Here is a 24,362-nt window from a genome sequence, read left to right as displayed (position 1 = left end):
CAAAGAGTGCACAGAGTCCTCAGGAGGTGTAGAAGACACAGTACACAGAGGTACCATCGTTCTTGGGGAAGGCAAAGTCTTACCTCCTCCAAATTGCGTAAGCAGGACCTCAGGACAGTCTATGTCGATGAAGTCCACCCTCTGTGTCCTTAGGAGCATGCTCGTTGTTGTGAGAGGAGGCCCAGCTACTGATTGTCGTTTTGGAAGGTGCCTGCTTGGAGCAGGGGAGTGACTCCGTCACTCCTCAGGAGATTTCTTTGGTTCTTCTGGTGCAGGATGAAGACAGGGAGTCCCCAGAGCATGTGCATCATGGAAACCTTTGCAGTTGCTGACTTGGAGCTGAGGTTGCTGTAGAAAAGTGTCTCTTGTAGACATTTTGTGGCAGTTACAGCGTTTCTTGGAGCAGGCTTCAGCTGATCGGAGGTCAAAAGAGTCTGAAGTTGTTGCAGAGGATTCCTGAAGGAAACTTGCAAGCAGAATCTGAAGAGAACCCACAGGAGAGACCCTTAATAGCCCTGAGAGGGGGATTGGCTACCTTATGAGGTATGGACCTATCAGGAGCGGTCTCTGTCATCACCTGCTGGCACTGGCCACTCAGAGCACTCCAGAGTGCCCCCACACCTTGCAAATCAAGATGGCCGAAGTCTGGGACACACTGGAGGAGCTCTGGGCACCACCCCTGGGGTGGTGATGGACAGGGTATTGGTCACTCCCCTTTCCTTTGTCCAGTTTCCCGCCAGAGCAGGGGAGAAGGGGTCCCTGAACCAGTGTAGACTGGTTTATGTAAGGAGGGCACCATCTGTGCCCTTCAAAGCATTTCCAGAGGCTGGGGAGGCTACCCCTCCCCAGCCTGTAACACCTATTTCCAAAGGAAGATGGTGTTACACCCTGCTCTCAGAGGAAATGCTTTGTTCTGCCTTCCTGGGACTGGCCTGCCCAGACCCCAGGAGGGCAGAACCCTGTCTGTGAGGTGGCAGCAGCTGTAGCTGCAGTGCAATCCTCTAAGAGCTGGTTTGGCAGTACTGGGGGTCCATGGTGAAGCCCCCTGGGTTCATGGAATTGGCTCCCCAATACCAGATTTGGAATGTGGGGACAATTACATGATCTTAGACATGTTATATGGCCATATTCGGAGTTACCATTGTGAAGCTACATTTAGGTATTGACCTATATGTAGTGCATGTGTGTAATGGCATCCCCCGCACTCACAAAGTCCGGGGAAATGGCCCTGAACTATGTGGGGGCACCTTTGCTAGTGCAAGGGTGCCCTCTCACTTAGTAACTTTGCATCTAACCTTCAGAAAGTGACGGTTAGACATGTAGGGCACTTATAAGTTACTTAAGTGCAGTGAAAATGGCTGTGAAATAGTGTGTGCACTATTTCATGCAGGCTGCAATGGCAGTCCTGTGTAAAGGTTTGTCTGAGCTCCCTATCGGTGGCAAAAGAAATGCTGCAGCCCATATAGATCTCCTGGAATCCCAATGCCCTGGGTACCTAGGTACCATATACTAGGGACTCATAAGGGGGGGTCCAGTATGCCAATTGAAATTGGTAAATGAGGTCACTGGCCTACAGTGACAAATTTAAAAGCAGAGAGGGCATAAGCACTGAGGTCATGGTTAGCAGCGCCTCTCGGACACAGTTAAGCACTACACAGGCATACACATTAGGCCACAAACTATGAGCACTGGGGTCCTGGCTAGCAGGATCCCAGTGAGACAGGCAAACATACTGACATATAGGTTTTTATCCATGAGCACTGTGGTCCTGGCTAGCAGGATCCCAGTGACACAGTAAAAACACACTGACACACACTCACAAGCAGGCCAAAAGTGGGGGTAACCATGCTAGAAAGAGGCTACTTTCTCACACTGTCCTTAACTTCAATTCGGTCCACATATTTTGATATCCATGCTCAACCTTTTATATACTTAGTCACACTTTTCGTATGTGATTCTGGACACCAGGTGGCCACACTACAACTTCCAGTGACCTTTGAGGCAGGGGGAGGACCCGCCAATGCGCCTAGAGGTGCATTTAATGCTGCTGGTGCTTCCGCTGTGCGGGACAGGATTCTGGATGCTGGAGGGGGGGGACACACTACAACCCCCCATTGGCCTTTGCGGCAGGGGGAGGAATCTCCAATGCGCCTGGAGGTGAACTTATTGCTGCTGGTGTTCCCGCTGCACAGGTTCAATTCTGGACGTCAGAGGGGGGCACACTAAAAACCCCAATTACCTTTGCAGCAGGTGGAGGAGCCGCCAATGGTCCTGGAGGTACATTTATTTCTGCTGGTGTTCCCGCTGTGGGGAACGTGCCTGGGCATCGCCTGGGCAAAACACCAGGCCCGTCTTCATCCGTCCTCTGCCAAACAAGGCTGGGCTGGGCCACCCCTTTTTGCTCTCTGTTACCCTGAAGCTGGAGGACTTCACAAGGTGCTGTTAAATACCTACAAAAAAACCTCGAACTGCCATAGGAGTGTCTTTTTGTTGCTCTTCTTTAATCCTTATGTTCGATTAGGTCACACATTAGGAGGAGACATGGGTAAACGTAAAGCCCCTAACTCCAGGGTCTCAGCAGCAGGCACTACTCTAGATGTTTTTTTGCAGCGTACAGTAGGGGTTATAATGAAATAAATTGAACTAGCTGAATGGAGACTGTCCCTATCTGCCTCCTCTCCCATTGAAAATAACGCAAGTCAACATTATGATTTATGTAAGGCTGAGCCTCAGAGGCTTTGCAGGCTCTAGTTCTATCTCCTCCTTTGTCTGGGAGTATGAACTCTCCTGCAGGCACGCCCATTTCAAATCTAGAGGCTGGTAGGGATGAAGGACAAAAAGCAAAATGTGTTAAAAGGAAAAGAATGGATGTGGGCATGAAAGCAAAAAGGCAAAGAACAGGACATCAACAAAACAATCCAATTCAGAATCTTAAACCAGAGGAAGGCTCACTTAACGTTGATTTGGACAAAGGCAGGGCAGTTAATCTAACAGAGGAGTTTTTTCTCCCGTATCGGAATTCTAATTGCTGATGTCCTAAAACCAGTAATGATCCGATTAGCGAAAATCGAGCACCAATTAGAGGTGCTTGTAAAGGGTCATCAAATATGCTTAACTCAAACAGAGCTGACAGGTCGTGCGTGAAATAATTCTTTAGAAACTGATGGGGAGTCTCAACAAGATACCTTTCCCCATGCTGCTGCAGCTCCAACAAGTTGCTCTACACCAACTGCACTTTCACAGGGGGTAGGGACACTATTTTGGACTTAGGTCAAGAGAACCAATGTTCTCACCCTCCAGGGGTAAATAAACAAGCAAATCAGCCTTTACTGCTTGCACCAGCTCAGTCAAAAGGGGCGCCAGATTGTTTGCACCTACCACCTTACAGCATCCTATATTCATTGATTCTTGCAAACATTCCACCTTTGGCAGAAGGTGTCCATGAGAGTTGTCAGAGTCTTATAAATAAAGCGGTTTTCTGGTGCAAGAAAAGTTTGGGATACCACCAATCTCTAATCAATAAAATCATTATGGCACGTTGAGTTAATTGGGTTGGCCGAATGACTATGGCTGTGGAAGGGGACTGCATGGTCCTGAATTTTAAGGGTCCACATGTGGTATATGTGCTTTTCTCCCAAGCTAGTTTTATTCATAGCAATTTAAGGGGAATATTGGTACATCCCTGAGGTTTTGTTTTATCCTCCCTCTTTTGCACCGACTGCTAATTCCCCATATGGGAGACCTCATAGATCTCTATGTAGGCCACAGAGGGTATTGCCTAAGAACATTCCTACCTATTTAAATCGTTTTGAACCTTTGTCACAGCAGACAATGACTCACGCCTAGAGCCATCAGACCACACAGATAAGGCTAATAGTCAAACTGAAGTAATGAGCATGCCCAACAACATTCCTCAATCACTGAGTAGTAAAAAGTTGTGAGAATTCTAACACTAGATCCCCCAGGCTTTACAGCTCCTCTCCTGGAACATTGCAGAGGCTCAGAGTAAATTTTAATAATGAGGATTGAGTGTCTTTCGTTAAAAAATGTGATGTTATTTGTTGTCAAGAAACGTGGGCCATTGATATGATAGCTCTGAATGGGTTTAAATCTTATTGTGCATCCTCAATACCGTCATCTGCAGGGAGAGGAAGCGAGGTATGGTTGTACTTATCTCCTGCGCTATTTCAGGTCTAAAGGAAAAAGTAGTCACAACTACCCCATGCTATAAAATGTTATATCTGCAATTAGCGAACATGATAAATATAGTTTTAATAAATTTGTATTTTTATTTTTTCTCGGCACAGCGTTTAGAGATAATTGAAGCGTTGGGACGTACACTTATGGTTTTTGTTGAGGGACAAAAGGATAAGGCTGGCTCAGTTATATGGGCTGGGGATTTTAATATTACAAAATGTTTGGATCTGGCAGAGTTAGTCTGTGGATTCATTGATAATATTGAACTCCTGTTGCTCATTTTTCTCACTCAGCTTATGGTGAAGCATTAAGTCAATTGATCCTATCGCACAATTTAATTTAATGCTCTGAAGCTCAAGGGCAAGGTAACCATGAGCTCCCAACCTTAACTGGTAAGGGTAGCACAATAGATTTCATGCTCCTTTCGTCCGATCTCTTGAGCAAAATAGAACACTATGATGTGCCCCCCCTACCGTTTAGTGATCATAATCCCATTCACTTGTTTTTCTTTTAATGTAAATCGTGGGGCAGCTGATACAGTAGAAGCGCCACTCTGTCATTCTGAAAATAGGGGGGGATATGGTTAAAGTGCAGAATATTGACCCAGTTAAATTATTTAAAGATTTAACAAGTGTAACATTCAGTAATGGCATATGCTGCCTTTCAATAGATAGACCATCTAATGATGTCATAGAGAGTTTTACCAAAATTGCCAGCCTGGCGGCAAAACCCTTATCTAAAACCATATCAAACAGAAAGTCACGTGATAATGTATGGTTTAGCCCATGATGTACAACAGCACTTACAATTTAAAAAAAGGCAATTAAAAAACCCTGCGTAATTTAGAAGAGGTAGGGGAGGCAAGGAAAGCCTATAGGCAGACCCTAAGGAACAGGAAACAGGAAATCAGAAGGAAGGCTTGGGAGGATTTGGAAAAAAGCTGTCCAGCTAAAATTTAACAAGCTCTTCTTGGAAATTATAAATCAGATGCTTTTTACTGATAAACAAACCACTGGAATTGAATGTCACATTAGCGAACAGGAGTGGATAGAACACTTCACTCGTATTTTTAACCCAGATAGTGAGGTGGGTGATCAAAGAAAGGATCCCAGTACACCGCCCAAAGACATAAGCGAGGAGTGGTTAGCTGATTTTATCAACTTCCCATCAGTTGCCACTGCCATTCAGTGTGCAACTAAATGCAAGTCCCTAGACCCAGATGGTGGACCTATTTGGAGATAATGTCGACTTCTGGCCCCTCTTTTGACCAATGTTTTAAGGGTGGCAGTTATGGGTAGCCTATTGGAAAGGGGCCATTATAGTCTCCATATTCAAAAAGGTTGACTGAAATCTGCCCTCATGCTATCGCCCAATTTTGCTACTAGATTCTGCGGTAAAAATCATTGGGCAAATAATCCTAGGCAAGTTGGAGGAATGGGCAGAGACTACCTCCTTCTTTTCACAATACCGATATGGTTTTAGACCTGGCTTAGGGACAGTAGAACAGGCCTTTAACTTGGCACTTATTTGGGGGAAGTATGTCAAGGCCAAGAGTGGTGCCCTCCACATAGCTTTTATGGACCTCTCCTGTGCCTTTAACTTAGTGGATAGGGAAATCTTCTGGTATCTAATGTGTCAGGTGGGTACTAACCAGCCTCTATTGGATTTAATAAAAAGTTTACATCAAAACACAACTACTATAGTTCATTATACTCCTGATGGGGGGTGTACTGCACCAATCAGAGTTTCCAGGGGTGTAAGGCAGGGCTGTATTCTAGCTCCATTTTTATTTTTAATGTATATGAACTCTCTACGAACCTTTTCACAGACATACAGCAAAGATGTCCCCCGAATTGGGTCTAAGGCGGTCCCTGTATATTGATATGCGGATGATGCCATTCTTTTAGCTTTAACAGCAAACGGCCTTCAGAGTCTTTTTAATGGATCTAATGATTTTATGAAAAAGGTAAAACTTAAGATTAATTAACAAAAGTCATTTTTAATGACGTGTGGCCCCGTGGTACAAAATCTAAGTGTTTTAATATTGGAGGGACAATGAATGAGAAAGTCCTATATTTAAATTTTTTAGGTTTACAGCTTGATGCCACTGGGTCTTGGGAGAGGTTAATTAAGCAGAGAGCTCAAATATATGGGGGCAGCGTGTAATATTGTATTTAGATTCACTGCAAGGATTGGTCTTAAGCCAATTAGGGGGATGATCCAGCTCTACAGAAGTAAATGTTTACCTGTGAGAACTTATGGGGCAGGAGTATCGGGTTGTGCCATGCCAACAAAATTATAGATAATGGAAAATACATTTTTTGTGTTGATTACTTGTGATCCCTCGTACCACTGCAAGTTATATTGTACATATTGAACTTGGAATGGAGTACCAAGAGGACCTCACAGGCATCGCCTCCTGTAATCGTGGCTGAAAATTTGAAGTTTGCCAGCCGCTGAATTTTTTCAAGAAGTTTTGAAAGACTGTTTATCTTTAGTTAATCTGCATTCCATCCCATTGCTGGCTTACATTAAGAATACTTTGCATAGTTTGGGCCTAAGTACTTTGTTTGACGTCCCGGAACTGATAAATTGCAGTGCAAAAGACAGAGTGAAAAGGGCATTTGCATCACATAGGGAAGAAGGCAGAATAGTAATGTCCCTGGCTATGCACTTTGTTGTAAACTATATTCAAATGTATAATGTGCCAGGAATGAATTTGTATTTAAACTGGTTTACAAGCCCTCAATTTAGGATTTATCTGACAAGGTTCAGACTAAATTTGGTCCACGATTTCTGTTGCTGGCCCTAAGGTGGATCTTTCTTCATGTTGTTCATATTATTTTGTAAATTGTTTTGCCCATTTAGAGCTCAGTTTCTGTGGTCCTATTTTATCGAATAAGCACTTTACAGGATATTAAGAAAGTCTTAGATACTGACAGTCTTTAGCTATTCCAGAAATTTGCTCTTCCGTACATAGTTATATAATTGCTGCCTCCTAAATTGAATCAATGGCTGTACGGTAGGATTTGCATGCATCTTTGGGTCCATTTTTAGGCATTTTTTAGGATTTAAAGTTTTTCTTTTACTTTGTAAATATGTGTATGGATTTATTGTGCTTTTATGGTCAGAAAATTTTGACCAAATAAAGATTGCTGAATCACTGACTGTCACACTTTTCGTAATAAGTGCCTCTGTGATACGTTATTACTGCTAAATCTTGTGTTGGCAGTTTTTATGCAAATTAGTAGTCACGTTTTATTTATTACTAGTTTCATTAACACTCTTTATTTGAGCATTTTGTTATATTACATTTCTTCTTTCATACATTGATTACAATTGGTAAAACAATTTGAAGGTAAGGGACAGCTGTGGAACTCTGGCGTCTTGGGGCCATCATTCAGACAGGTGGAGCAATCACTGCCAGCAAATGTTTAAAGCCAATTAATAAACCAAACAGTGAGTGGCCACGTTTGTAAGTTAGCCTTGATCATTCACTTCTCCCACTAAAACTGTAGTCCAATTTCAGTCCAAACTATACTCGAGACTGAGCCAGGAGTTTAGTCCTATAATTTGACCCATCCATGAAGAAGATAATCACAAAATTTGTGAGGAGATAACTTTCCCTCCATAGTGAAGCCAGCAACTGAAAGAGCACGGATAAATACCTTTTCTCAACCGTTGAGACTGATCCTTCATTGAAAAACCTCAAAACTGACTGGGCAAAGAGAATGAACTTTGTTCCAATAGGGAGAATGTCCTCCAACTGAGAGGATGATTGTTGGATACAAACAATTAAGAAGCAGTTTCGAAAATAATGAGCCCTGAGTTACCTAGAAAAATTAAGTAAAACTCCCCAAGTCTTACAATCCATTCCTTTGCTCAATTCCCTGTTCAAACAAATCTTTATTCTCACCTGACCATTAGACATTCTATTGCCAGGGGACTCCATCTCTAAATGATGGGACTTGAATACTTGGTGCTTGAGCTGCAAAATAACAGGTAAAGGTTAGTTAGATCTATGTGTTGTTACCATATGCAAACACAACGAAAATAAGTAAGACATAATGTAATAAAAAATAAAATACAATGATAATGAAGTTAAATAGTTCACAATGTGGAGAGAAAAGGCAGTATCTTGGATAGGCCATGAACCTATGTTCAGCTTCTACAGCATGATAGAATCAACAGAACCAGTCACATATTTATCTGAACAGCAAGGTCATGGAATGAGACCTTGAGATCCTGGTGCCCCTGCTGCCTGATGAAAAGCCAAAGTGCCTGTGACGACTTGATATACAATAGAATTGCACCTATGTCAGTGGTTTCCTTCTGACAAAGCTGAAATGCCGATAAAGGTCTAGCACACAGGGAAACCAAGACCACATTTGCAAAGGCTCGATTAGCAAAAGTGCCCCTGAAACGTGACGCTGAAACAAGATCAAAACTGCAGCCTAAGGGTACCTCGACCTCTGCTTGTAATCACCATTAATATATGGGGTGGACGCTTCACTTTGTTTGGGTGGTGCTTTTATGTTTGTGTCCAAGAAAGATTCACCCAACCCAATTGAAGCACAGTCTCCACTTCACCTGTTTGTCCATCACAGCGCCTTCACAGCCAGAGGCACACAGTTGTGCACAACATATGTAGACTGGCAATGTAGAAGAATCAGGCCAAGGCAGAGTCATTGTAAGCACTCCTAGTGGGTCATGCATGACCGCACACAACCACGTGCCACACATTCCCCCTCCCAGCCAGCAGAAGCAGGCCCTACCCTCCAAATACTAAAGTAAATGTTCAGTGCAAAAGTGTGGCATTGAGAGAACGGTGAACTTGGGACAATTCATGTGCCACCAAGAACCAAGCCATAATTAACTTGAGAGGGGCAGCCTAGGAACCCAGAGAGGTTCAGGTGGTCTGTACCCAGTGTTTTATCCAAAGAGGGCAATTTGCCCCAATTTGCACTGCCAGTATTTTTGCATACATATCTTGCCTTTGGTAACAGCCTAAGCTACTAGCTGCCTCTCTCACACAGTGATTTATTTGTTGTACATCGTATTTCTGCCCGGAGTTCAGTCATATAAGTTGATCCACCCATAAACAAGATAATCACAACATTTGTGAGGAGATAACTTTCCCTCCATAGTAAAGCCAACGACTGAAAGAGCCAGGATAAAGGACCCCCTCTCAACTGTTGAGATTGATCCTTCCATGAAGAATCTCATAACTGAAGAGAATCTCCTCCAGCTGAGAGGATGATTGTTGGATACATTATTGCACTATCTGTTGAAGTGAAAGTACTTTTTCTTCTTACAAAAAAGCACTGACTGGACAATGGTTATTGACTACTATTAAAAGTCTCATTGAGTTCTGAGTTTCTGCCACCCATCTCAGCCCTTAGTGCTTCCCTTCAGGTCAAGTACTCAATCAATGTACTTGGAGCTCAGTGTTGGGATCAACAACAAGGAACATCAGTGATAAACGGCTCACACAGTTACAATCTGTAGCCAGTAACCCACCTGCCCTGGAGCTCGTGAAAACGTCCCACATAAAGTATGCAAGATTTTATTCTAATGTTGCTTCTTTTGTCATTTTTTATGTCTCTGTCCCTGCCTTCCTGCCCTCAACATTTGGCAAGTGTGCTGGAGAGTTCCGAATTTGTCCCGATCACAGTTAGGACAGATCAGTACTAGCAAACGCCCTGCTTTGAGACCAACAAGAGAGCCTCCCCTGCTGAGGAACTGACTAATCATCTGACCCTTCTGTCATTGGGACAATAGTGAAATCCATAAATCAACAGTCAAACACAAAAGAGCCCCAGGTGGAACTTTCGAGTTCAGGTCTGCCGTGCCCTCTTGATTGCTATTTGCCAAGATCCAGTGCCGTCTCAATACTTCATCTGGACAAGAGCTGTCGGCCCCATCATGAGGTACCTAAAAGACTGTAATGTAATGAGAGTTGTGGAAACAGCATTACCAGCAGCTTTCGTCATTGTATTTAAAAGATATGAGGTGAAAATGAGGAACAACATTACTACTACTTCTACTACACAGACAAGCTGACTGAAGGAGTACTTGGTACAGAATTATAATGTAAAATACTTCCAACCACTCATGAATTGTACACAATTTGCGTTTATCTTACAGGGATGTAGGCCATGTTTCTAATACCCCAAGTATTTTCTTTTACCATTCTTCTAATTTCTAATCACTATCTTTCAAAACCGGGGCATCCCTTTAGGTCTGAATGTCCTCTATTTGAAGGTAGGACAATCTCCTGCATAAGCCACCGTACGTCAGTGGAATGGAACACAAAGTGGAATGGAACACAAAGCTGGAACGTGCCCTCTGAGGAAACCATCAGGGAAGAAAACGTCTGTGGCAGAACAAAAACACTAGGGGGCATATTTATACTCCGTTTGCGCCGGAATTGCGTCTTTTTTTTGACGCAATTCCGACGCAAAAGTAACTCCATATTTATACTTTGGCGTTAGACGCGTCTAGCGCCAAAGTCCATGGAGTTTGCGTCCTTTTTTAGCGTGGACACCTACTTTGCGTTAATTATATGCAAGGTAGGCGTTCCCGTCTAAAAATGTGACTCCGCGGCATGTGCGCCGTATTTACACTCCCGGGCAAAATTCACGCCCGGGAGTGGGCGGGTCAAAAAAAATGACGTACGGCCGCTTTTGTGCCGTTTTTTAGCGCCTGGAAAAGGCAGGCGTTAAGGGACCTGTGGGCTCGGAAGGAGCCCAGAGGTGCCCTCCCATGCCCCCAGGGACACCCCCTGTCACCCTTGCCCACCCCAGGAGGACACCCAAGGCTGGAGGGACCCATCCCAGGGACAATAAGGTAAGTTCTGGTAAGTATATATATATATTATTTTTTTTGTGGCATCGGGGGCCTGATTCGTGCCCCCCTACATGCCACTATGCCCAATGACCATGCCCAGGGGACAGAAGTCCCCTGGGCATGGCCATTGGGCAAGGGGGCATGACTCCTGTCTTTGCTAAGACAGGAGTCATTTCTATGGGGGTTGGGAGTGGAAAAAAATGGCGCAAATCGGGTTGAGGCGAAAAATTTGCCTCAGCCTGACTTGCCCCGTTTTTTCACGCCCAAGCTCCATATCCCCCTACGCCGGCGCTGCCTGGTGTACGTAGTTTTTTTCAACGCACACCTGGCAGCGCCGGCGGCTAACGCCGGCTAACGTCATTGCTTAAATACGGCGCCCGCATGGCGCTTCAGAATGGCGTTAGCCGGCGCTAATTTTTTTGACGCAAAACTGCGTTAGCGCAGTTTTGCGTCAAAAAGTATAAATATGGGCCTAGGAATTCGCCTATAGCTACAGCGCACAGATACCAAAAACAGGACTAGTGTGATGGTCTTAGAATTGCAAAAACAGGAGAAAGAAAACGTACTGACTCTTGGAAGTGTTGCAACACACCAAGTGATATTTCAGTAGGCTTAACCCCTTGGGTGCCCAGGACATAACGGTTACGTCCTCAGTTGCACTGCTCGGGTGCTGAGGACGTAACCGTTACGTCCTGCACCCGGCCCATGGGTGGAACGCTAGCGCTCACCTCGTAGGCCTTCCACCCCCTCCCCTGGGCAAGGATGGAAGGGGAACCGTTTCCCCTTCCACCCCTGACCCTGCCCATTGATGTCTCATGACGTCAGTGAGGAATCGCAGGCTGATCTCATCAGACTTCGTCAGAGGTTGCCTCCATCGCGAGGAGAAACTGATTTATTTTTCTTCGGTACGGGGGCAGGGGAGGGCAGGGAGGCATGAAAAGAAAAGGAAAGGCTTTTCCTTTCCTTTTCATGTCTCTCTGAGCATTCCTGCAGCACGATCACATAGGAATGCCCACTAGACACCATGGATTTTTTTTACCTTAGGTAAACAAAGAAGGGGAGTGGCCCCTTGGGCAAGGGTCGCTCCCCCAAGGGCGCAATATAACATAAGGCCATTTCTGCCTTCCCCCTGAGGGGCAGATCGGCATATGCTAATTTGGCCCATCTGCCCCCAAAGCACTGGGGATTTTTTTTCACAATAATATTGCACACAAGAAGAGCGATCCCTTAGGCAAGGGTCGCACCCGTGGGTGGCAAATTTATTTTAAGCCATTTTTGCCCCCCTTGGGGGCCGATCGGCCTATTTTAATTAGGCCGATCTGCCTTCAAAGGGGGACAGAAACCACTAGGCACCAGGATTTTTGTAATTTTTGTAATTTTTTCTGGGAGGGCCAATTTAGTTTAGGACATTTCTGCCCTCCTTTGGGGCAGACCGGCCTATTTCTATTAGGCCCATCTGTCCCCAAAGGGGTCAGAAACCACTGAGGTACCAGGGATTGGTGTGTGTGTGTGTTTTATTTGGGAGGGCAGTTCCTTGGACAAGGGTCGCTCCCCATGGGAGCACATTACTGATGGCCATTTCTGCCCCCCTTCAAAAAAAGAGGGTGGGGGTATGGCCATACCCTTACCCCAAATAAATGGGGACAACGTTGTTCTGCCCACCGGTGGGAAGATGGGAGAATTACCCCCGATCCATTCCCCGGAGCAGAAAGCCTACTAGAGCCCAAGGAGTTAAAAAAAATAGTTGGGTGTTGGCTGCCAACCAGTATGGGCAGGCTATGCCCCCACCCCAACTGAAAGGGGTAACAGTCTTTCAGCTCTCCCTCCCACACACTAAGAGATCTTATCCCAACAGCAAGCAAGAGGACATTAGATTATTTTGGGTTTTGGTTTTATATTTGGGCCATGAGAGCTTGGCTAACTCTCAAAATCGTCCCACTTGGAATGGTGAGGGCTGCACTTTTTGGACTTTGGGATGCTGTCATGTAGAAAAATCTTCGAGACCTAGACACATCTGAAAACTAAACATCTGGTTCAAACTGATCTTTTGGACCTGCTTTGGTTCCCCCTCAATTTCAACATGTTTTTGGCACTTCCCTGTCACAGGCACTTGGCCCACCTACACAAGTGAGGTATAATTTTTATCGGGAGACTGAGAGATGTTAGGTGGTAGGAAACTTGTGCTGGTGCAGTGATCCCACAGAGAAATGTGGGGGAAATGTGATTTGTTTAGCTAAATTTGAGGTTTGCTGAGGATTCTGGGTAAGAAAACACTGGGGGATACACGCAAGTCACAGCTCCCTGGACTCCCCCAGGTGTTTAGTTTTCAGAAATGCCTGGGTTTGGTAGGCTTCCCTAGATTGGAGCTGAGCCCAGGAACAAAAACAAAGGTGCCCCCCTTGCAAAAACAGGTCGTTTTGTAATTGATCATTTTGATGTGTCCATGTAGTGTTTTGGGGCATTTCCTGTTGCGGGCACTAGGCCTACCCACACAAGTAAGGTACCATTTTTATCATTAGATGTGGGGAAATGCAGGGTAGAAGGAAGTTTGTGGCTCCCCTCAGATTCCAGACCTTTGCAGTACCAAAATGAGAGGAAAAGGTATTTTTGTGCCAAATGTTGAGGTTTGCTAAGGATTCTGGGTAATAGAACCTGGTGAGAGTGCCACAAATTACCCCATCCTGGGTTCCCCTAGGTGCCTAGTTTTCAGAAATCTCCAGGTTTGCTAGGTTTTCCTAGGTGCCGAATGAGCTAGAGGCCAAAATCCACAGCTAGGCACTTTGCAAAAAACAGGTCAGTTTTCATAAGAAAAATTTGATGTATCCTTGTTGTTTTTGGGGGCATTTCCTATTGCAGGCACCAGGCCTACCCACACAAGTGAGGTATCATTTTTATCTGGAGACTTTGGGGAATGCTGTGTGGAAGGAAATTTGTGGCTTCTCTCAGATTCCAGAACTTTCTATCACTGAAATGTGAGCAAAAAGTGATTTTTTTACCAAATGTTGAGGTTTGCAAAAGGTTTCTGGTAACAGAACCTGGTGAGAGCATCGCAAGTTACCCCATCCTGGGTTCCCCTAGGTGTCTAGTTTTAAAAAATGCACAGGTTTGGTAGGTTTCCTAGGTGCCGGCTGAGCTGGAGGCCAAAATCCACAACTAGGCACTTTCCAAAAAACATGTCAGATTCCAATGTGAAAATGGGATGTGTCCATGTTGCTTTTCCTGTTGTGGGCACTAGGCCTACCCACACAAGTGAGGTACCATTTTTATCAGGAGACTTGGGGGAACACAGAATAGAAGAATAAGTGCTATTGCCCATTGTCTTTCTCTACATTATTTCCTTCCAAATGTAAGACAGTGTGTAAAAAAGAAGTCTATTTGAAAAATGCCCAGTAATCCCTATGCTAGTATGGGGACCCCATAATTCAGAGATGTGCAAATAACCACTGCTTCTCATTTTGGAAATAGAAAGGTTTCATTGATACCTATTTTTCACTCTTTATATTTCACCATATGAATCGCTGTATACCCGGTATGCAATGAAAACCTGTTGCAAGGTGCAGCTCATTTACTGGGTCTGGGTACCTAGGGTTTTTGATGAACCTACAAGCCCTATATATCCCAGCAACTAGAAGAGTCCAGTAGATGTAACGGTATATTGCTTTCAAAAGCGTGCCATAGCTGGAAAAAGTTATAGACGACAATATGGACAGAAATGGCTCTTTTTTCACCTCAATGTCAAATTTGTTTTTTATTTTAGCTGTTACTTTCTGTAGGAAAACCTTGAAGGGTCTACACAAATGACCCCTTGCTGAATTTAGAATTGTGTCTACTTTTCAGAAATGTTTAGCTGTCTAGGTCCAGCATTGGTTTCACACCCATTTCTGTCAGTAACTGGAAGGAGGCTGAAAGCACAAAAATAGTAAAAATGGGGTATGTACCAGTAAAATTCCAAAATTGTGCTGAAAAATTTGCTTTTCTGATTCAAGTCTGCTTGTTTCTGAAAGCTGTGAAGATGGTGATTTTAGCACAGCAAACTCTTTGTTTATGCCATTTTCAGGGAAAAAATACATGTGTTCTTCTACAGCACTTTTTTTTTTTTAAACAAAATTTTAGCTGTATTTTGACTAATTTCTTGGTCTCATCCAAGGGAACCCACAAACTCTGGATACCTCTATAATCCCTAGGATGTTGGAAAAAAGGTTGCAAATTTGGCATGGGTAGCTTAACTGGACAAAAGTTATGAGGGCCTAAGCACAAACTACCCCAAAAAGCCAAAAAAAGGCTTAGTACCTGAGGGGTAATGGTATGGCAGCAAAGGGGTTAAACACTGAGCCATGACCAAGAAAAGGAACCAGAAACCACAGGAACTGATTTATTCATGTTGAAATTGACGAATTCCATTACCACACATGAGACATTGGTCATGATAAATTGGGCTGAAGATTAGAAAGTCCTGTTCCATCATGGGGCTGTCCATTCCTGCTTCTTGGTTCACTGTCTCCAAGGGTGGAGTAATCGAGGGCCCGAGAAACACCTTTTAATTAATTTTGCAATAACATTTTCTTCTTCTTAAAATCCAAATAAGTTTTGTACTTAGTCTGAATCCAGAAATTTATATAATGGGTTAATCTGTTAAATATCCCAACTTACCACTTCCAAATGTACAGACAAAGTATGCACTTCTTATTCTAAGGCGTGTTTGTCACAACAATCCTATCCCAGAGTTCCATGCACCCAAAAACCAAATTGGCAATTCCCTGTCTCAGTTGTGTGGACCTTTATTTGGTCTCCTAACTCTATCCCTCAGAGCTGAGTTCATTGCACTACAAAAAGATCCCCTCACCTGAGCTAGTACTTGGTCCGATTCTCCTATAGTGTCTGCCTTGAAAAAAGCTATGTGACCGCTTTTATACATGGCAATGGTGTTATAGAGGTAATTTTCAACAAATAGTTTCCACTTGGAAGACCCTTGAGACACCTATTTTCGAAATCAGCAAATTGTGTGGCCAGTTGTTATGCGTAGCAGTGGGCAGGCAGAAGCTGCCAGAAATGTATGAACTAAGGGGCAGATGTAGCAAACGATTGCGACTCGCAAACGGGCCAAATCGCAATTTGCGACAGTGCAAAATCGGAAATGGGATGCAAAAAGCCCATTTCCGACTCGCAAAAAGCAATGGGACCCGTTTGCGAGTCGCATCCGGTGCGACCCCATTTTGCAACCCGCAAATTGCAAGTCGCAATTTGCGAGTCGCAACCCATATGCAATTGCAACTCGCAAATTGCGACTAGTCGCAAAAAGCCCAGTTTGCATGTCCCATTTACCACTAACTCAGAGCAGGTGGTAACCATTACCAAAGTATAAAAGGGGACCCAGAAGGCATCTGGCTTACTCAAGATGGCGGAGATATACCTGATAGCAGTGAGGAGGAGAGTCTACGCAGCCCAGCAGAGGAGGAGGAGGGGCCACAGACAGGAGAAGATATATAGAACCAGGCAGACTCTTTTTTCAGCAAACTGAAGAGGAGATCTATGACAAATGCCGCCTTAGCAGCGCAGCCATTCTAGAATTAATAGATTTACTGAAACCACAGCTAGAACACAAGACTCTGCGTGGCTGCGCCATCCCTACGCATGTGCAAGTACTATGCGCACTGCACCTCTTGGCCTCAGGGAGCTATCAGGGGGTCATTGCCGTGGCAGGTGGGGTATCCCAAAGTGCAGTGTCAAGGTTCCTCAGGGCATTCCTAGATGCCTTAGTCACGCACATGTCTCACTTCATATACTTACCAAGGAATGAGGCAGAAATTAACAGCACCAAGCTGGACTTTTACCGCATTGCCCCCTTTCCTCATGTCATAGGGTGTGTAGATGGGACACACATTCAAATATGCCCCACTGCTAATCTGGAACACATTTTCCGCAACAGGAAGTGTACCCACTCACTCAACATACAGGTTGTTTGTGATGCCCATTATGTCATCACGGACATCGTAGCTAAGTTTCCTGGCAGTACCCATGACTCATACATTTTTAGGCATAGTGGGATTCATCAACGCCTGGAACGTGGGGAATTTGGAGACGGTTACCTCCTAGGTAGAGCCACAGACACTTGCAGACATACACAGAGGTCACTGTGCACGACTATCTGGACTTCCTAACAGTGTACTTTTGTGCCCAACAGGTGACAGTGCATATGCTCTCAGGCCTTGGATCATGACTCTGTTTTTAACACCCAGAACTGAATCAGAGAGGCAATACAACAGTGCGCATAAGAGGACCAGAAACCTGATCGAGCGCTCCTTCGGACTGCTGAAGGCAAGATTCAGATGCCTCCACCGCAGTGGAGGCGCCCTCCAATACACCCCCATTACCGCTTTCAAAATTGTGGTCGCATGCGCCATCCTCCACAACATAGCCACCCGACGTGGGCTACCTCTCACCCCTGCAGACCCAGATCCTGATGATGAAGAGCAAGAACAACCACATCGCCATCATGGGGATAGGAGTCTAGCTAATCAAGGCAGACTGAGACGGGACCACATTGCAACGCAATACTTTGGACGGTACGTGTCAACTCCCACCATACTCACCTATTAACCAAAAACTCCATTTGTTAAGTGGAACAAAAATAACTGTTTTATTAATGTCATGAAGAAACTATATACAAGTTGAAAATGTCCATGGGCAGGAAAATGCCAACCAGTCATGTGGCACATTAACGCCATGTGCCACATTAATCTGTACTGGCTGTTGTCTATGATCTCCTGCCCCTCCTGCCAGCCTGGCTGGTCCCTGCTGCGTCCATGGTGCTGTGCCTACCACTCCTCAGCACCCTACTGTCAGTGGCAGAGACACTGCTCACTGTTGAGCCCTCCTCACTGTCTTGGGGTGTTTCCCCGGTGGCCCTCCACATCTCCTGTGTCTCCATAAGTTCAACTATGTGGGTGAGACGTCCCAGGCCCCTGGCAACATTTCCAGAGTGTTCTGGTATGCTTTCTGGAGTGTTCTGCTGCACCTGCAAGCAATTTTGAAGGTAATCGCAATGTGCGACACCCACTCGCTAATTGCGAGTTCGTTTTTTGCACACTCGCAAACAGCGACCTCGCAAACTGCGGACTCGCACACAGCATTGCGAGTCCGGCTGCGAGTCGCAAAATCGGATCGCTTTTTTTTCTGACATTCCAATTTGCGACTCGCATTTTGCGAGTCGCATCAACTCGCAAAATGCCAGTCGCAATTTTTATTTTTGCTACATCTGGCCCTAAGTGTAGTCAGAAAAAGGAGATGAGAATGTTTTTGGACCTCACTTCAACCTATATGAAGCAGAAGCTCATATTTCAACACTGAAATAAGAGTAATAGGCAATACGAAGTTGATTTTACCTCTGATCTTTTCAGCCTAGATTATCTATATCCTGAAACATTCAAAAGAAATAGCATTTTTTTGTATCCAAGGTTTACAGATTGAGGGCCTCATTACAACTTCGGCGGTATTTTTGTAAGACCGCCAAAGCTGCTGCAGCCAACAGACCACCACAGCTGGCGGTCTGCTGACCGCTGTGTTAGGAGTCAGTTGCGGACTTCTGCCCATTTATAAGCCGAAGTCCGACTCCAAAGAGGCGGTTGCATTGCCAGCACGGCCACGGCAGCAAGGCTCATCCTACCGTATTACGAGCCGTAATATGGCTTTGCGGAGTCTTGCTGGTGTTGTGGTGCTGGTTATGCACAACTGCCAGGACCCATCTCCTTACGGATGACCAGCTTGCCAGAAAAGGTAAGTTGATCATCCGATGGGAGGGGTTGGGGGAAGGGGAGGGTGTCTGTGTGAATGGGTGCGTGAGTGCGAGTATGCAGAGGGGGGTGGTGAATGTGTGCGTGTATGCGATTTAATGTGAATGTTTGTGTGCGTGTATGTGCGCGTGAATGATGTTTGTGTGCATGTATGGGCGTGTGAATGGGGTGTCTGAGTGCGTGTTTGCGAGTGAGTTGGGGTGTATGTCTGCATGTTTGCGAGCAAGTGGGGTGTGTCTGCATGTATGCGAGTGAGTGGGGGTGTCTGTGTGAATATATGCGTATGCCGAGGGGTGTGTATGTGAACGCATGCGTGCGTGAAGTGGTGGGGGTGTTTGTAAGTGTGTGGATGGATGGTCGAGGTGTCTGCATGTGTGTGGACGTGTGGGGGGTGCATGTGCCGGTGACAGGAATAGGGGATTCCTGTTGCCGGGTGCGTTACCGCCAGGGTTTTCATGGCGGGCTGACCGCCACAGAAAGCCTGACAGAACTGTTGCCTTGTAATCCGGCAGGCAGGCAGAGGCCTGTCGCCAGGCTGGAGGAGCTCATCGCCGGCTGCGTCAGAGCGACCTGCACTGGCTGGCCAGGCGGAGTAGTGGCAGTTTAGCTTCTGCTAATCCCCACAACTCGCAATGTGGCAGTCTTCACCACTGGCTCGTCCGCAGTGAGACTGCCACCGTGGCCCTGGTGGTCTTCTGACCACCAGAGTAGTAATGAGGGCCTTAATGTTTTAGTATGTCTTACACAAAAGTAATATGGCCTAGGTACAAACTGCGAGGAGAATCTTGTAAACCAAATCACTTGCTATGTTTAGGAGCAGAGAGGAGACATATTTCCTTCACCACAGTCTGCTGCCTTACCAGAGTGGAAGTTATATTGATTGGAAATTAGTGTGGCTGTAGAAGGCTGGCCTGGTCGTAGTGGGTACCTTGGGTACTTACACCTTATACCAGGTCCAGTTATCCTTTATTAGTGAAATACTAGTGTTCTAGAAGCTTAGGCGATAGAGGTAGTTATAGCAGAGCAGCTTAGGCTGAACTAGGAGACATGCAAAGCTCATGCAATACCACTTATAGTTACACAGTACTTATACACAAGTAAAGAAAATTCTGAGTGTTACCAAAAAAAAGGTAGTTTATTTGGCTGACACAGTACCAAAAATATCTTAGAGCCAATACTCCTTCTGGAGGTAAGTATTATACACAATATATACACTAGACACCAAAACAAAGTAGGTAGTTAGACATAGGATAGTGCAAACAATAGGAAATTCTATAGAATGCAATGGGAGAAAATAGGTCTAGGGCAACACAAACCATATGCTAAGAAAAGTGGAATGCGAATCATGAATTCCCCCCAGACAAGTGTAGTGTGTGCAGAATTGCTGGGAGAGTAAGAATACAGTAAAGGTAAGTAAATTACCCCACCCCAGAGCGCCCAGAGCCCAGAAAAGCAGGAGTAAAGTACTGCAAGTTTCCTTAGAACACACTACACCTCATGATTGGGATTATTGCAAGAACCAAACAAGTCTGCAAACAACAAACAGTGGATTCCTGGATCTGAGGACCTGCAAAAGAAGGAGATCAAGTCCAGAAGTTGGAAGAAGTTCAAGGAAGGACAGGAGCCCCTGCCAACCCACAAGAGGGAAGCAAAAGAAGAGTCCCTGGTTGGACGAAGACTGCAGAAATGCACCCTAGGAATGTGCCAGCCTATTCCTCCATGATGCAAAGGATGTCCCACGTTGTGAAGTTGGAGGTAGGTGAGTTTTTACACTGGATTCCTCCAACAAGCCTTGGTTCTGTCAAAGTCATGTTTTGCATCAACTAGGTACTATCTGGACCCAGGAGGGATGTGGGGGCCTGCACTCTGTGTAAGGAGGAAGAGGGGGCTCTTGGCACTACAGAGACCCCTCAGAGCACCAGATAGCACCCATGGGAGTCCCAGGACACAGGGACAAAGGAGGTGCAAAATGTGGTTGGTGCTGCACTACAAAGGAAGGTCCCACACTGCCGGAGAACAACTCAGCGAGTTGAATGTCACAGGATAGAGTGCTGGGGACCTGGGCCAGGCTGAGCACAAAGGAATTCTGAAAATAGTGCACAGACGCCTCAGGAGGTGAAGAATACTGTTGTTCTGGGGGAAGGCAATGTCTTACCTCCTCCAAATTGAAACAGCAGGACCTCAGGGCAGTCTGTGTTAATGGGGTTCACCCTCTGTGTTTCAAGGAGCACATTCGTCACTGTGAGAGTAGTTCAAGAGAACCAGTTATCGACTTAGAAGGTGCCTGCGTGAGCAGGGGAATGACTGCTTCACCCCACAGGAGATTTCTTCGGGTCCTTCTGGTGCAGGGTGAAGACAGGGAGTCCTTAGAGTGTGCACACCATGGAAACTGTTGCAGCTGCTGGCTGGAGCTGAAGTTGCAGAAGAAAAGTATCCCTTGTGGATACTTTGTTGTGGTTACAGCGGTTCCTGGAGCAGGCTGCGGTTGATCCGAGGTCAGAGGATGAAGTAGTAGTTGCAGAGGATTCCAGCTGGAAACTTGCAAGTAGAATTTGAAGAGAACCCACAGGAGAGACCCTAAATAGCCCTGAGAGGGGGATTGGCTACTTTATCAGGTAAGGCCCTATCAGGAGGGGTCTCTGAAGTCACCTGCTGGCACTGGCCACTCAGAGCCCTCCAGAGTGCCCCCACAGCTTGCAAAGCAAGATGGCTGAAGTGTGAGACATATTGGAGGAGCTCTGGGCACCACCCCTAGGGCGGTGATGGACAGGGGAGTAGTCGCTCCCCTCTCCTTTGTCTAGTTTTGTGCCAGAGCAGGGGACAAGGGGTCCCTGAACCGATGTAGACTGGCTTATGCAAGGAGGGCACCATCTGTGAAATTCAAAGCATTTCCAGGGGCTGGGGAGGCTTCCCCTCCCCAGCCTGTAACACCTATTTCCAAAGGGAGAGGGTGTAACTCCCTGCTCCCAAATGAAATGCTTTGTTCTGCCTTCCTGGGACTGAGCTGCTCAGACCCCAAGAGGACAGAACCCTGTCTGTGAGGTGGCAGCAGTTGTAGCTGCAGTGCAAGCCTCAGAGAGCTGGTTTGGCAGTACTGGGGGTCCATAGTGGAGCCCCGGGAGGCATGGAATTAGCTCCCCAATACCAGATTTGGGATGGGGGGACAATTCCATGATCTTAGACACCTTACATGGCCATAGTCTGAATTACCATTGTGAAGCTACATATAGGTATTGACCTATATGTAGTGCATGCATGTAATGGCATCCCCGCACTCACAAAGTCCCGGGAAATGGCCCTGAACTATGTGGGGGCACCTTTGCTAGTGCAAGGGTGCTCTCACGCTTAGTAACTTTGCACCTAACCATCAGCAAGTGAAGGTTAGACATATAGGTGACTTCTAAGTTACTTAAGTGCAGTGAAAATGGCTGTGAAATAGTGTGTGCCCTATTTCACGCAGGCTACCATGGCAGGCCTGTGGAAGGGTTTGTCTGAGCTCCTTATGGGTGGCAAAAGAAATGCTGAAGCCCATAAGGATCTCCTGGAACCCCAATGCCCTCGGTACCTAGGTGCCATATACTAGGGACTTATAAGGGGGGTCCAGTGTGCCAATTGAAATTGGTAAATGAAGTCACTAGCCTATAGTGACAAATCTAAAAGCAGAGAGAGCATAAGCACTGAGGTTCTGATTAGGAGACCCTCAGTGACACAGTCAAACACTACACACACCACACACATTAGGCCATAAACTATGAGCACTGGGGTCCTCACCAGCAGGATCTCAGTGAAACAGGCAAAAACATACTGACATACAGGTAAAAATGGGGGTAACATGCCAAGAAATATGGTACTTTCCTACACTGGCAGTTTGAACGGAACATACGAATCTCTCCCTGTTAAGCAGGTTGCAGCCTCTACAGAGGTCAAAGTACCAGATGCCCCTGACAGACAAATAGGCAGTACGTGCTAGATTTGTTTTTTAGAACAATACTTTGCAAGGGGAAAGTTCAGCACTAGAAATATGGTCTATGTTGTGAGAGTGATGTGGTGAACCCACAACAGCTGTTTTTCTTTTATTTTGCATCCTGGCATGTGAAGGTTTGCGTTGCTGACTATCTAGAATTGTGGTTTTATGGAGTTACCACTTGTTTGGGATGGAACCAAACATTTATGGCTATGGGCTATTTGCGGATTACATTAGCACTGGGACAAAGCAGAGTTACCGATTCCTTCCATAAGTAGCTCTTCGAACTCAGGTGATGCCTTTGCCTTGTGCTGCTTGCAGTCCAGGATAAATAATGGTTGAAAGAGGTGAAGCTAGCGAAATATTTTTTTGCCCCCGTGCTACATTTCCGCTAGTCCTCGGAACCGTGTATTTCGCCTGCATATTGGCTGATCAAGAAAGCACCATCCATCATGTAGGCATAGTTCACAAGGATGGACCTTTATGAGAATACTTAGGACTGCCAGAGGTACAGCAGGGTACATTTACAAAAGTGTGATCACCATTTTGCTCTTTGAAATCAAAGGCAGCAACAACAATATGTATATTTTACAATTCTTTAACAATACCCTTGACAGTACTTTATGCAAACAACGGTAGTGAATACTAGAGTGAGTTACATCAATGGGACTCTTTCCATTTAAGCGGGAATTGAGATGTTCAGGCTCGCGGATGCATGCCCTTTAGAAAAGACAGCGAATATTTAGTGAGGAAATCTTCAAATACCCTTATATTAAACTCATTAGGTGATTATGAACATTGCGGCTGCCTGGCCATCCAGTGGCAGAGATGTTTAAAAGCGATTTGGTTTAATCCATTGTTCTCTATCCTGGTATGGCTTCACAGATTATGGCCAAAGAAGGTATGCATATTTTATGAACTGCATTCTGTTTTTAATTGTTCAACAGACAATTACTCTGAACTTCCCATTGGCTAACTGAATATAATTCGCAGAAGCGGATGTTAATAAAAGTAGCAGAAAATATTGAAAGCTAACAAAAGCCGGTATTTTAATTTTTACCATTTTGACAGAAATGCAAACAACTTATTTTCTCTTCATCCCTTTCTTTAAGTCAGCAATGAATGCCTCACCCTTTCTCGAGCTGCACGACTGACAAGTGTAATGTCCTCGGAAATGCAGAAACTCCTTCTAATGTGACTAATACTAGTGTTTTTATGCACTTTATTACTCTGAAAACATGGGGCCAGAGTGTGAAAGACTACCCTTGCATGAGATAAGAAGAATGATGATCAACGGATTGAGCACATGAGCAGGTACAATATAAGGCTTTCAATTAATATTGATGAATGTGAGCAGTGTTAAAAAATACTGCCCGCATGCATGCAACAGTATGAATTCATTAGTGAAGGGCATTTTCATGTTATTGCACAAGCGAGCAGGGAACACAGGGACCACAGGGACTGCAAAGGAAATCTGGCCTGGATTACTTACAGAATTAGACCGGGAAATTTGGGAGCTCTGTAGTGGGAATCAAAAAGGATATGATATGAAGAACGAGTGC

General features: G+C 45.3%; 1 protein-coding gene across 1 annotated transcript in view; it reads right to left on the bottom strand.

Annotated features, from left to right (window-relative positions):
* LOC138259729 (uncharacterized) overlaps positions 1-24,362 on the bottom strand; it is a 197,348-nt gene that overhangs the window by 112,089 nt on the left and 60,897 nt on the right. Inside the window, exon 2 of the mRNA XM_069207622.1 lies at positions 8,114-8,185. Coding sequence (XP_069063723.1) covers positions 8,114-8,149 — 36 coding nt within the window. The 5' untranslated portion in view covers positions 8,150-8,185. The remainder of the gene's footprint in view (positions 1-8,113; positions 8,186-24,362) is intronic.

This window comes from Pleurodeles waltl, chromosome 9 (genome assembly GCF_031143425.1).
Source record: "Pleurodeles waltl isolate 20211129_DDA chromosome 9, aPleWal1.hap1.20221129, whole genome shotgun sequence".
In the NCBI taxonomy this organism is placed as follows: Eukaryota; Metazoa; Chordata; class Amphibia; order Caudata; family Salamandridae; genus Pleurodeles; species Pleurodeles waltl.
Note: the sequence above shows the minus strand (reverse complement) of the source record. Positions and strands in the feature narration are given on the sequence as shown.